At 56.4% G+C, this 13,913-nt stretch overlaps 1 protein-coding gene across 7 annotated transcripts; it reads right to left on the reverse strand.

Moving 5' to 3' along the window:
- Positions 1-3,630: 3,630 nt before the first annotated feature.
- Positions 3,631-13,890, reverse strand: GBGT1 (globoside alpha-1,3-N-acetylgalactosaminyltransferase 1). Of its 7 annotated transcripts, none has more exons than XM_008563768.1 (7): positions 12,226-12,299; positions 11,010-11,199; positions 10,375-10,440; positions 6,892-6,942; positions 6,777-6,812; positions 5,592-5,726; positions 3,631-4,812 (listed from the first exon to the last, which is right to left on the reverse strand). In XM_008563768.1, the coding sequence occupies exons 2-7, from the start codon at positions 11,078-11,080 to the stop codon at positions 4,128-4,130; spliced, it is 1,044 nt and encodes a 347-aa protein (XP_008561990.1). In that variant the 5' UTR covers positions 11,081-11,199; positions 12,226-12,299; the 3' UTR covers positions 3,631-4,127. The 7 variants fall into 7 exon arrangements, with proteins under 7 accessions (XP_008561990.1, XP_008561982.1, XP_008561995.1 ...); XM_008563760.1 differs by having other exon boundaries at positions 12,119-12,293; XM_008563773.1 differs by having other exon boundaries at positions 11,010-11,189; positions 12,226-12,288.
- Between the last annotated feature and the right edge of the window lie 23 nt (positions 13,891-13,913).

Raw genomic sequence — 13,913 nt, forward strand, 5'->3', positions numbered from 1 at the left:
GCACAGAGCCCCGGGCCTGCTATCCACGCCCGGCGCGCACACGGGGCCTGCGCGGGACCGCGGACGGCGCGTGCACGTGACCCCGCCTCGCTGCGCGCACGCGCCACGCACAAAGTGCTGCCCAGGCGGCCGGTCTCACGTGTTCCTCCGCCCCAGCCGCCTGTTCTGTGCTCCCCACCCCGCTAGGACCTCGTCCCAGACAGGCGGGGATCGCAGGGCCGCGCGGGCGTGCAGAGCCTGGGGACGCGAGAGTCACCAAGTATACACCCTCTCCCTGTCGCCCAGGTACCCCAGTGCCACCTGACGATTGAGCTCGTTGCGTGGCTGGAGACAGGGGACCTTAGGCAAGAGGACACCGAGTCTGGGCAGGGAGAAGGTCATGTTCCCCCTCTTCCCCCCCCGCCCTTTTCCCTGGCAGGACCCAGGAACACAAGGTCCGGCCTGTCCTTGCATCCCTGGCTGGTGTAAGAGGCGGTGGAGGGAGCCTGGAAGGAGAGGGCCCCACGACTGGGACTGGGCAAATATTGGGGGTCATCACTATTATTAGGGAGCCCTCTGGGTGCTCAGTGACCTCATCCTATTTTATACATGAGCAGTGGCCCCAGCATTCAGGCCACACAGCTCTCAGTGACCAAGCCCAGCATCGTGGGGCTCAGTCACTGCTCATCACCATCACTTGTCCCCACACTGATAACCACAGGTCATGTGCTGTGCTGGGGCCTCCCCAGCCAGGCGACACGAGTCCAGCACTTTGGGAGCCTTCAGCTCCCAGCTTGACTCCCCAGCACAACCTCACCAGGTGGGAGTTGCAGGCCCATGTTCGGTTGAGGAAACTGAGGCCCTGAATAGTCACCACATGGGCTTCTGGTCACAGGCCCGTGTCAAGTGGCCCAGCTGTGGGTTGGAACCCAGGTCACCTGACCCCAAAGTCTGTGCTATGCACAGGAGCCCTGAGGAGGTGTCCTCTGAGCCCAGCCCTGAAGGTGAGTGTTGTGGTTGGGGCTCTGGGGAGGGGTACTATGAGCAGGAGGCTCTGAGGGGACAATGGTTGGAGGAGGTCCCTGGGTGACTCCAGGGAAGCTGGAGGTGGGTGTGGGATGCCCTGGGGAGGGTGTGTGGATCAGATTACATGGGGCTCTGAGTGTCGTCCAAGGAGCCGGGATCACTGCAAGTTTGAGGGGCAGGGGACCCAATCCAGGTGGTCTTATCAGAGACACACATCCTAGAGCTGGAGTGAGCTTAATGGGCACATTACCCAACCCCACCCAAGCATGTTCCCCGAGCACTAGCCAGGGATGAGGCCTGCTTTGGTGTTCTCCTGTGTGCAGTGGGGGTCTGTGACTGTCTGCTGGATATGCCATCTGGATGGCCCAAAGCTGGCCACTTGTCAAGGTAGCTGCTCAAGAAGGGTGGGTGCCCAGAGATCTTCTAGCCATAATCTCATTTAACCCTCCCTGCTGGGGCTGAGTGGTGGAATGACCAGCCCAGCATCCCACAGGGACGAGGACAGACTCCTAAACCCATGTTCTTTCAGCTGCCTTGCATTCACAGTCATTTAACAACAATTCATGGAGTGCCTGCCAGTGCCTAGGTGGGGTTGGTCGGTGCCCTCTTGGAGCTTATTGCTTGGGGAATGGGGTGGAAAGGGGCCTAACAGCATTGTAAATGATGGCACAGGGATGAGGAGGATTATGGGGAAGCAGTAAGTCATCCACTGTGGAGCAGAGCACAAATCAAGGCAGGCTTACAAGAGGAGGTGATGTCAGGAGTGAGTCCCCAGGAATTGGCCTAGTGGTAGGAGGGGCAGGCCTGGCCTTGGGCAGTGCGAATAGGTGTGCTGGGCCAGGCCTACGGGCTGAGCAAGGATGCCCGACTGCAATAGGTGGGGAGAGAGGCTGCTGGCCATGAAGGGACAAGAAGCTTACGCTTGGGGGCCTCCTCTGCAGGGGGCACCGCATACACTGTTTTTGTCATTTTATCTATTTGTAAAAGGTACCCTTGCAATTTTAAAAGCTTCGGAGCCCACAAAACTTTGATCTACCCTGGCAAGATTGATGCCTATAGTTATACAAAGTTCAGATCCGGTTCTGCCAGACAGGGGCTGACGGCTCCCTGCCGGGACTCTGTCCCTGGACACTCCCACTTTCCTCTGCTGAGTCAGGGCCCCTTACTTCCTCCCACCTGCGCAGCAGCTCTGGCCCCAGACCCTTGCTTCTTTCTGGAAAGCAGCCTGGACTGTGGTTAGGTTCCAGGAGCTGGGTTCTGTCACTCACTCAGCTCGTCTGAGGACCATGCCTTGGGATAGGGACTAGAGTTAGCCATAGTCCCAGAAGCTTAGACCACTGCTGGGAAGGCCCACCAGCTGGGTCTGGGAGAGGGCGGGCACTCAAAGAGGGCCTATAGCTGGGAGCAACTTTCTCCCTTGCAAGGTGCATGCTACCCAGGCCTCAGGGCCAACACCTCCTGAGGCCTTTGCTGGTCTCCACATCCAGAAGCCTCTTTCTGCTCTAAACTGGAAGCTCCTGGAAGGCAGGGCCTGCTCCTTCAACACAGCCCTGGTGCTCCCTGCTGGGGACACACAGACCATGGGCCCGTTCTTGCCCCTTTGCCCAGGAAGCACCCAGGGCCTCTCCCTGACTCTGATCCTCTCCATCCCAGGCTGGATATTTGTCCTCTTGGGATCTGTCCCTGCCTGCCAGCCAAACAACAGGTTGCAGGAAGAGTGGGCTCAGGGCTGGTCCCCGGGCTGGCAGGGGTGGCCAGGTCGGTGGGTACCTGTTCATTCTGCTGTGATCACAGAGTATACCCCAACTTACCCTCTGTCTCCTTCTTCCATGGAAAAGATGTTGCTGTCCTTATGGGAGTGGGCACCATGCCTGACCCCGTGCCTCACCCTATCTCTGTCTGGCCAGGCAGACAGAACCACATGGGCCTCTGAAGTCCCCCTGGGCTGGGGAGGCTGTCCTCACAGGCTGTTGGAGCCCCATACCAGCCAGGGCTAAGGTGACCCTGGAGGCAGGAGGGCTGACAGACACATCCCTTCAGTTCTCAGGGCCTACGGGCCCAGAGCTGTCCAGCTGACTGGCTCTGCTGCCTGCACTCAGTGAAAACGTGGCCAATCTGTCAGCATGCTCCCCTCACCCAGTCTGTCCAGAGAATTGGAATGAAATCTTGTCTGTTGCAGCAGCCAGCTTTAGCCACTCCTTCCCCCAAGTTGACTGTGTTTGAAATCCAGTCTGCCTGTATCCCCAGTGCCTATAGAACAGATGCTCAGATGTGCAGATGCAAAAACCCTGGTTAGGACCTAGCAGATGCCACCTTTATTTAAAACTTCCCAAATCCTCTTAGAAAGGAGGCAGCTAGTCCCTACGAGTGTGGCCCACCATGGGGTGCAGGAAGCCAAAGGGAGCCTAGCCCTGGCCCATCTCAAAGGCTGGCCCAGCAGAGGAGGGAAGGGACACAGGGAAGTGAAGGTGCTCATAAAGTGTTGTCACAGAAGTTGTATTGTGGGAAACTGGAACTAACCTCTTAGGAAGGAGGCAGCTAGTCCCTAAGAGTGTGGCTCACCTTGGGGTGCAGGAGGCCAAAGGGAGCCTAGCCCTGGTCCATCTCAAAGGCTGGCTGCTGGCCGTGGGGTCCTGAGTGAGAAATTTGGCTACATGTGCTGGGGCATATCACAGTTCCTGGAACCCCCACAGCCAGAGAGAAAGGGTCCGGGCATCTTTCACACTAGGGTGTTAGAAGTGCAACTTTAAGGGCACTATGCAACAAAGAGGGGACAGCAGCGGGATTTCAGGCACTTTGAGTTGGGCAGAGACTCCAGGGCCTGCCTGCTGAAGGCATGTCTGCTGGGTGAGGCAAGGCCAGCTGGGTCCTGCCTTCTAACCACTGGTCTCCTGTCCTCCTGTCCTCCCATTCTTGTGCCACATGCCACTGTGTGACCCTCATGTGTGCACAGCCCTTCACAGTTTACAATGGCCTTTCCACATCCATTTTCTGATTGGATTCTCTAGACTGAGAGGTAGGCAGGACAGGGCTGGTCTGCACGTAAGGCTTGGAGGAGGGAAACCCTGGTGCAGGTAGGTGCAGGGCTTTGGGTCCACGGTCATGGCGGCATGGCTCCGCTGTCAGCTCCTCAGCCAGCTGGTATCCTTGTCCAGTGTAGAAAAGCGGATCAGCTTCAGGCAGGGCGGCTGGGGCTTCCTGTCGTCCCAGATGTACTCGGGGGACAGCACCTTGGATGGCTTGTGCGAGATGAAGCGGCGGTTCAGGTGGCTCTCCTCCTGCCAGGCTGCCATGATGCCATTGGCCTTGTCCGCCAGGATGGCCATGTGGCAGCCCCTGGTAAACTCATACACCCTGGTCACCCGCCCCCCGAAGACCGCCCCACCATAATAGAAGTCCCCCTCGCTGTCTTCCACAAAGGCAGTGGACGCACGCCTGCGCTCATAGGGGAACTGCTGGCGGGTTACAGTGAAGTAGCCTGGGTGAATGGCAGCCACCAGGTCCCCCAAGGTCTCAGGCCCCCATGGGTTCCGGAACACCATGTCCACATCAAGGCAGAAGAGGTAGTCCACCTCCCGGTGGGCCCTCCTGGCTATGTGCCGGCTGATGGTCTCCATCCGGCGCATGGAGATCTCCTCCCAGTGGGAGTGACCCTGGATGGGGATGACGCTGAGGAGCCGGCCGGGGCCCAGTGGGACCCTGGGAATGGCCGCAGGGTCGTGGGTGAAGACGTAGTAGTGCACCCGGTAACCACGCATGAAGAACTCCTCGGCCGACTCCAGGAAGTGCTGGACGAAGAGGGTGTACCTGGTGAGGGTAGCCCTGTCACCCACCGCTGCCCCAGCAGTGCCCTGCCTGGTTCTCCACCATGGGCTGGCACCACGCGGGGCACGGGGTCTGGTTGAGCCAGGCTGGATATACTTCCCACCTCGAGAGTCACGCAGGTCTGAACCTGGGGCACTTGTCTGTCAAACCCACAGTCCTAGTACCAACCTCTTAAGAAGGTTGGAAGAATGATCCTGAATGCTGATTCTTACACAGTATTCATGAACCCAGCTCACTTTTATCGAGCACTTACTAAGTGCTGGGCAGTGATCTACGGGATTCTCACTCTCGCTGATCTTTAGAGGCCGCCTAGAAGCTTGCCCATTCATCATCTGGCCAGTGCGCTAGGCCTTGGGGCCCCCTCAGGGTCCCTCTCTCAGGAGTCTCGGGAAGAGCCCCAGAGGGAAGTTGCCAGGTGGTAGGTCCTGAGGGAAAGGCCAGGTGGGGTCAGGCAAGAGACAGGAGAGTAGAGCAAAGAGTCCAGGAAAAGTGGGGGTGGGGCACGGGCGCCTCCTGACAGAGGCTCCTGCTCCCTGACCTGGGCTGCCTCCACCTCCCCGTCCATGCCAGGGCCAGACCCCTTCCTCCAGGAAGCTGCCGCCACCCCCCATCACACTCTGTACCTTCCCTCTGCTCAGCACCTGGCTCAGCCTCCCCGCTGCCCAGCCGGCATCCTGTGTGCAGGTCCTGTCTGACCCCTAGACTGTAAGCTCCTGTGGCTCATGGAGAACCCCCTTGCCCCCGCCCAGCCTGCTACTCACTTCCCCACAGCAAACACCGTGACCCCAATGGTCAGGTTCAGCGGCTGGTAGATGTGCTGCAGAAGCTCCGGGTTGAAGGTTCCCTCAGAGACGATGGGCGCCAACCAGGGCGTGAGTGCCAGCAGCTCTGTGGGCCTAGCAGCAGGGAGGCGGTGGTTACGGAGACCCTCCTCTTACGAAGGCCTGGGTCCCGTTCTGACCCTGCCTCTCACACTGTGGGACCCAGAGCAACTCCCACCCTGGCTCTGGACCTGTTTCTTCGTGTGGAAAGTGGAGATAACAATAGTTACCTCCCAGTGGGGTCGAGGGGTCCTGGAGGTAGTGCACACCAAGTGTCTAGAAGGAGCCTCACGTTCCCGTGCGTGCTGAGTGCCTAACACACGGGGGCTGTCACCCAAGGTGATGCAGTACCATTGTCAGCAATGGACTGGAGCGTCTACGATGTGGTAAGCACAGTGCACGTGGAGCGTCTACGATGTGGTAAGCAAAGTGCACGTGGAGCGTCTACGATGTGGTAAGCACAGTGCACGTGGAGCATCTACGATGTGGTAAGCAAAGTGCACGTGGAGCATCTACAATGTGGTAAGCAAAGTGCACGTGGAGTGTCCACGATGTGGTAAGCACAGTGCACGTGGAGCGTCTACGATGTGGTAAGCACAGTGCACGTGGAGCGTCTACGATGTGGTAAGCACAGTGCACGTGGAGCGTCTACGATGTGGTAAGCACAGTGCACGTGGAGCGTCTACGATGTGGTAAGCACAGTGCACGTGGAGCGTCTACGATGTGGTAAGCACAGTGCACGTGGAGCGTCTACGATGTGGTAAGCACAGTGCACGTGGAGCGTCTACGATGTGGTAAGCACAGTGCACGTGGAGCGTCTACGATGTGGTAAGCAAAGTGCACGTGGAGCGTCTACAATGTGGTAAGCACAGTGCACGTGTCACGGATACCACCTTATCTGGTCCTCCAACCTGGCAGTAGCCGCCTGTACAGAAAAAGCTCAGAGCAGTTGGGTAACCTGCCCAAGGTCACACAGCTAGTGACAGAGCTGGGACTGGAGCCCAGGTCCCTGACTCCCAGCCTATCTCTCCACGGTCCCAGACTGCCTGGGCCCCAAGGCCGCTGTGACACTGACCTCTCCACCACCCCTACCCCGCCCCCAACCAGGCCTCTCATGACACCTACCTCTGCTCCAGCAGCTTCGGTTGAGGGTACTGTGCTCTGCAACCAAGAAGGCCCAGTGGTGAGGGGAAGTGGCCCCCCCACAGGGCCACAAAAGGGGAAACGACAGTGTCCTTACTGTGTCACGGGCGGCAGCGGCTCCTCCTTCCTGTAGTGCAGCTTCATGTTGCTGGAGGCAGAGATAAGAGCAAGCTGTTAGTGCCAGGGCTGCGGGCGGACATCAGCACAGGACGAATGAGAGTCGAACACCCCGAGGTGCCACACAGTCTCCCTCTGACCTCCCCACTGCTCTGCCCACTTTACAGAGGAGGGACTGAGGGTTCCAGGGTCACTGAGAGAGAAGTGGAAGGGTGGTGATCGGAACCCGCCTGGTTCCAAAGCTGATGTGTTTTCAGCCACGTTGCTCTGTAGGATCTCGGCACTGGGTAGAAGGTGGGAGCAGCTGCAAAGGCCTGGGGACCTGGGACCCTGGGTGAGTTGACTGAGCGGGGCCCACTGTGACAGTCAGCTGGGTATGTCCGCTTGGCTCAGTGGCAGTACCCAGTGTCTCAAGCGCGATCAAGGCACTGCTGTGCAAGTGCTCTGTATGTCAGTGGGTTTTATGTAAAGGAGCTGGACTACCTGAGCGGGCCTGATCCTGTTCATTGAAAGGCTTTAAGAACAGAACTGAGGTTTCCATGAGGAAGAGGAAATCTCCCCTGTGGACTGCAGCATCAGCTCCCGCCCGAGAGCTCCAGCCTGCTGTTCCCATTTCAGACCTGCCTAACCAGCCAACGATCACATAAGCCAGCTCCTTGCAATACGTGTCTGTCTGTCCGTCTGCCTACCTACCTAGCTCTTACTGGTTCTGTTTCTCCAGTGGAACCCTGACCCATACACCCACTTTTCCTCATCTGTAAAGGGCCAACCATCCTTAACCCTCAAGTTGCCATGAGAAGTGCACGTAGTATGGGAGTAGGGGCTCGCAGCTCGTGCCCAGCATGGGCAGGCGCTCGGTAAGGCCATATAACCATGCACATGGAGTATTTCTCCAGGGGTACAAGTGAGGCCCAGAGAAGAGACAGGCCTGCCTGAGGCCACCCAGCAGCAGAGCCAGCTCCAGAAGAGGCCTGAGCCTAACTGTCCCGAGGCAGCAACTCCTAAGGATCAGGCCGCCTGATGATAGGGTTGCCTGCCAGTCACTTGTGAGTTTTCCATGTATCATATACGACAGGGTGGCTTAAAGCTCCAGGAGTTCTCCCACCTTCTTCAGTCTATGTCTCTTTTTGCGGTGAAATATATAGAACATAAGATTTACCACTCTAACCGTTTTTTAGTGTACAGTTCAATGGATTAAGTACATCTGCACTGCTGCTGTGCAACCACCACCATCTCCATGTGCAGAACTTTTTCATCACCCCAAACTGAAACTTAGTTTGCGTTCAACAGTCGCTCCCCACTGCCTGTCCCCCGACCACAGTGACCACTCGTCTACTCTCCCTCCATGAGTTTGACTATTGTAGGTCTGCAGGCACCTCACTAAGTGGCATCATACAGTATTTGTCCTTTTGCAATTAGTCTCTGCTCTTGAATAGACAATTTTTAAGTCACTCATCAAACTGGCCATCTGCCCTAGATTCTTAAAAACAAACATATTTCAAGTCCCTGCTCAGAAACCTCTGGGATTCTGGGGCTGGCCCGTGGCTCACTTGGGAGAGTGTGGTGCTGATAACACCAAGGCCACGGGTTCTGATCCCATATAGGGATGGCCGGTTAGCTCACCGGGTGAGCGTGGTGCGGAAAACACCAGGGCAAGGGTTAAGATCCCCTTACCGGTCATCTTTAAAAAAAGAAAACCAAAAAAAAAAAAACAAAAAAAAAACCTAAAAGTAAAAGAAAAAAATCCCCAGGAAGAGGGGAAGGTTTGATCATCTAAGATAAACAAAAATTTCCAATTTCAATCTATTAAAAAAATAATAATTCAGTAGGACCAAACAACAGACAAACTGAAAAGAAAAAAAAAATGTAGCAGATCTGCTCAGCCAAGGGTGGTGACAGAGAACCCACAAGCAGACCCAAGAGAGAAGGGGGCAAAGTAAGTGTGTCCCAGCAGAGGAAATTCAATTAACAGGGAGACGTGGAGAAGTGAGGGCCGCACTCATAATCAGAGATGAAATTTAAACCAGAGAGACAGCCATCTCTCCCATCAGCAAGGTGGGTTCATTCTTGTCTTCGTGACAGCCACTATTCCCAGCACTAGCCCAGGTGCGACATGGGGGTGGTCTCGTGGGTCACTGCTCAGGCAGGGGTACGTGCTGAGTGTGAGTGTTTGACGCACTGTGGCCCCTACAGAAGTCAAGCCGATGAGACGGATCAACAACCTGTCCACATCCTCTGGCCCAGGAAGGGAACATACCTGGATGAGATGACCTTTAAGATGGAAAAAGGGTTATGCCCACAGCTGCTCATCCCAGTCTTTAGAACCCTGGGAGATTGGGAACAACCCACATGCCGAGCCGTTGTTAGTGGGAGGGGAAGGGGCTCATGATTTGTGACCCAGCCCCTGGGGGGAATAAAACGATGGTGACCGTGAAGGGGAGGGACACACACTGAAGAGGAAAGTCCACTCTGGGAAAACAGGAAAAAAAGTGCAAAGACAGTATGATCACAACTGTTTTAAATAGCAAGCAGCCTTTTTGCTTCTAGAAACATGAAAATGTATAAGCTGTTCAATTAGAAAGCACAGCTAATTAATTAATTAATAAAAGATAAAAAAATAAAGCGCAGTAAACAAGCAAGCCAGCGGCCAACAGTGAACTTAGAAATCAGAGTAGAACTCAGACAAGTGGCACCCGAAAAGTTTTCTTTTTCTGTCGTCTTTTCTGTTTTCTAGCTTCCTCATTTGCTGGACTATGTTTATTATAAGACGTGCCTCGTTGTCAATTAGTAGTCATGGTCCAGGTGTTTGTTGAACTTTCCTTTAGCTGTCATGGAAAACAAAGGACCAGCGAGCCGGATGCCCCTTTGAGACTGTCCTAACCCATTTGTTCACCTTTTTCGGGCAGCTGCCCAGCACAGAGATGGAACCCTGGACCTTGGTCTGCACCATGCTCCAACCTACTGAGCTAACCTGCCAGCCCCACTTCTTCACTCTTTACTGCCAAGATGTCAGATTTGTTATGTGGAGAAGACTTTGGTCACATGTTAATTTGTTCCTTGAATCCACATACAACACAAAAGTGAGCAGAAAGGTCAAGTCCTAAAAGCACTGTTTGCTGAGCACCTACTGTGCACCAGGGCAACATCAGGCTGCTGACAGGCATCCTCGCACTCCCTGTTCCCAGTGGCCTGCGAGGGGCACCTTTACCACCCCATTTTACAGATGCAGCAAGTGAGGCTCAGAGCTGTATGTGTCCAAGGTCAAACCATTCAGGGGGCTACAAGGATGCTTGAAGACTGAAATGGGAACTCACTCCGCGTTTGTGGCAGCCCATAAATTACCTAAACACTGTCTCATTTATCAGAGCCATGAGCTTAGGACCCGGGAACTCATAAAGTGACCTTAAAAACTCCAACTGTGAGCAGCCCACAGGATCCCCAATTCATCTAGCCCCATACTTACAAGATCTCTGGGCAGGGGAGGTAATAGGGGACATAGGAGACTGGCAACCAGTTCTCAACATGCACCCTGGAAAGGAAAAACACCGGTTGACTCCACTCTGCCCCAGAGGCTAAAAACCCACTTGGCACCCAATACAGGGAGTGAAGGCCCCCAACAGTGCATTTGGGGGGTCTCCTGTCATGCTGTGGCTGACCTTGGAGGACAAAGTCTGGTAGTCCCTGCATGCATCACAGACCTTGAATGCAGTCACTCATTTTCCCATGCAGTCATTCATTCCTGGGGTATGTGTATTCTTGATGCCAGGCTCCACACACAAACAGCAGGGTGAGGGGTGGCCCCAGGAGCTTCACAGGACACAGGGAGTGGATTGGGGAGCATAAACAGGAGTTCCTCATCAACACAGGTTGAAGAATGGTCCAGGCAGAGGAAAGAGCAAGTCAAAGGCCAAGAGGCCAGTACAAGGCAAAATTCAGAAACTGAAACTACGTGGGTCTGGCTGGAGTTGGGATTGGGCAAGGAGAGGTTGGTGGGACCGGAAAATGACACGAGGGGATCAAGGTTTTGTGGCTGACATGCAAAGACAGGGAGGAGTCATGGGGTGAGTAGGGATGGAGAGCTCCATGGGGTGGACTCACCACAGGAAGCAGAGGCCTGTGCCTGCCAGCAGGCAGAACCCTAAACCCAGGGCCAGCCTCCCACGGTGCATCGCTGGCTGCTGTGCCAGGGCCTGGGCACCTGTAGAGACCCCGCGGACCTTGGTGAATCAGGTCCCCTCTTGCAGGGTTGTCGGGGTCTGAGCCTGCGTTTCCGAGGAGCTGGGAACACCTGCAAAGGATGCTCGTTTTCCCAGGTCAGTGGCCCCGCCCCGCAGCCCTCCCCTCCCCTGGGCCGCCCACCGGGGGAACGTGCACTCCCCGTCGCTCCTAGTCCAGCCGGACCCCACGCTCAGCTCTGGCAGCGGCTCAGGGCTCAGTTGGAGCCTCCACCTGTCCCTTAGGAGAAGTGGTGGGGTCATTTTCGCTGAGGCCCGTTCCATCAGCGGAGGTGAGCAGAGGCCGGGCCGCCGAAGGGCAGGGACCGCGGCACCAGCGCGGAGCCCTGGGGCGGGCTTAGAGGATTCCCCTGGGCAGCAGCTAGGACAACGACAATCTAGCCCTGAGGCACGGGGGAGGGGACACACCCAGTTCCCGGGGGCTGCGCAGGGAGGGGCGGCCGGGATTCCCTTGGTGGAGGGTGGCGGGGCCTGGGCTGTCCAGGGGATGGCGGCAACGCGCGTCGGCTCTCCCTGGCTCAGGTGACCTTGCAAGTCATCCCCTCGCCCTTCGGCTAAAGGGGGATGGGTCGGGGAACAGCACGCACGTCCCCGAGGATGACGTGCGGGAATGGCTGTAAAGCGCTTGGCACAGCCCGGGCCACAGTGAGTGCGAGATCCCCGGCTGCCCTGCAGAGGTCCGCCCAGAGTCACAGGAAGACCCCAGGGCTGGGGTCCCGGGGCTCAGGACCACGCTCACTCGGGAGTCGCTGGCAAGCCCGCTTCCTTTCCCTCTTTCTGGGGCCTCCGTCTCCCCACCCAGGCCTTGGAGCGCGGCCCGGACCTCCGGCCCAGTTAACCCAGCCTCCCGCGGGACTCAGGCCGCCGGGGTCGCTCGCGCCGACGCAGGGCCCAGGCCCGAGCCCCACCCGCTCCAGCCTGGGGTCCGGACCCGGGAGCCCGGGGCCCAGACACAGCTAGACTCTCACCCACCCGCGCGGGATCCGGGCTCGGGGCGTTCCTCGTCCGCCGCCGTGCGGTGCAGTGCGGGGACAGGGTGGGGCGGGGAGCGCGACTCTTCCTGCGGGGTGCAGACTCACTCCTTGCGGCCGGACCGGAGCTCGGATGGACGGAGGGGCGCACCCGGCTCGGAAACCAGGGGCTCGGCTCTCCCGGGCCCTNAAGTGGCACCCGAAAAGTTTTCTTTTTCTGTCGTCTTTTCTGTTTTCTAGCTTCCTCATTTACTGGATTATGTTTATTATAAGACGTGCCTCGTCGTCAATTAGTAGTCATGGTCCAGGTGTTTGTTGAACTTTCCTTTAGCTGTCATGAAAAACAAAGGACCAGCGAGCCGGATGCCCCTTTGAGACTGTCCTAACCCATTTGTTCACCTTTTTCGGGCAGCTGCCCAGCACAGAGATGGAACCCTGGACCTTGGTCTGCACCACGCTCCAACCTATTGAGCTAACCTGCCAGCCCCACTTCTTCACTCTTTACTGCCAAGATGTCAGATTCGTTATGTGGAGAAGACTTTGGTCACATGTTAATTTGTTCCTTGAATCCACATAGAACACAAAAGTGAGCAGAAATGTCAAGTCCTAAAAGCACTGTTTACTGAGCACCTACTGTGTACCAGGGCAACATCAGGCTGCTGACAGGCATCACTGCACTCCCCTGTTCCCAGTGGCCTGCGAGGGGCACCTTTACCACCCCATTTTACAGATGCAGCAAGTGAGGCTCAGAGCTGTATGTGTCCAAGGTCAAACCATTCAGGGGTCTACAAGGATGCTCCAAGACTAAAATGGGAATTCACTCCGCGTTCGGGGCAGCCCATAAATTACCTAAACACTGTCTCATTTATCAGAGCCATGAGCTTAGGACCCGGGAACTCACAAAGTGACCTTAAAAACTCCAACTGTGAGCAGCCCACAGGGTCCCCAATTCATCTAGCCCCATACTTACAAGATCTCCGGGCAGGGGAGGTAATAGGGGACATAGGAGACTGGCAACCAGTTCTCAACATGCACCCTGGAAAGGAAAAACACCGGTTGACTCCACTCTGCCCCAGAGGCTAAAAACCCACTTGGCACCTAATATTGGGAGTGAAGGCCCCCAACAGTGCATTTGGGGGGTCTCCTGTCATGCTGTGGCTGACCTTGGAGGACAAAGTCTGGTATTCCCTGCATGCATCACAGACCTTGAATGCAGTCACTCATTTACCCATGCAGTCATTCATTCCTGGGGTATGTGTATTCTTGATGCCAGGCTCCACACACAAACAGCAGGGTGAGGGGCGGCCCCAGGAGCTTCACAGGACACAGGGAGTGGATTGGGGAGCATGAACAGGAGTTCCTCATCAACACAGGTTGAAGAATGGTCCATGCAGAGGAAAGAGCAAGTCAAAAGCCAAGAGGCCAGTACAAGGCAAAATTCAGAAACCGAAACTACATGGGTCTGGCTGGAGTTGGGATTGGGCAAGGAGAGGTGGGACCGGAAAAGGACACGAGGAGATCAAGGTTTTGTGGCTGACATGCAAAGACAGGAAGGAGTCATGGGGTGAGTAGGGATGGAGAGCTCCATGGGGTGGACTCACCACAGGAAGCAGAGGCCTGTGCCTGCCAGCAGGCAGAACCCTAAGCCCAGGGCCAGCCTCCCACGGTGCATCGCTGGCTGCCGTGCCAGGGCCTGGGAACCCGTAGAGACCCCGCGGACCTTGGTGAATCAGGCCCCCTCTTGCAGGGTTGTCGGGGTCTGAGCCTGCGTTTCCGAGGAGCTGGGAACACCTGCA

Source organism: Galeopterus variegatus, unplaced genomic scaffold, assembly GCF_000696425.1.
Source record: "Galeopterus variegatus unplaced genomic scaffold, G_variegatus-3.0.2 Scaffold176, whole genome shotgun sequence".
Taxonomy (NCBI): Eukaryota; Metazoa; Chordata; class Mammalia; order Dermoptera; family Cynocephalidae; genus Galeopterus; species Galeopterus variegatus.

Bases quoted from the DNA above. Each gene is read 5' to 3' on its own strand.
- GBGT1 (XM_008563768.1), bottom strand. From the start codon at position 11,080: ATGCACCGTGGGAGGCTGGCCCTGGGTTTAGGGTTCTGCCTGCTGGCA. The intron at 6,943-10,374 runs GTAAGTATGGGG...CTCTGCCTCCAG, and splicing joins CTCCCCTGCCCAGAGATCTT to CAACATGAAGCTGCACTACA. The intron at 4,813-5,591 runs GTGAGTAGCAGG...TACCCTCACCAG, and splicing joins ACGGTGTTTGCTGTGGGGAA to GTACACCCTCTTCGTCCAGC.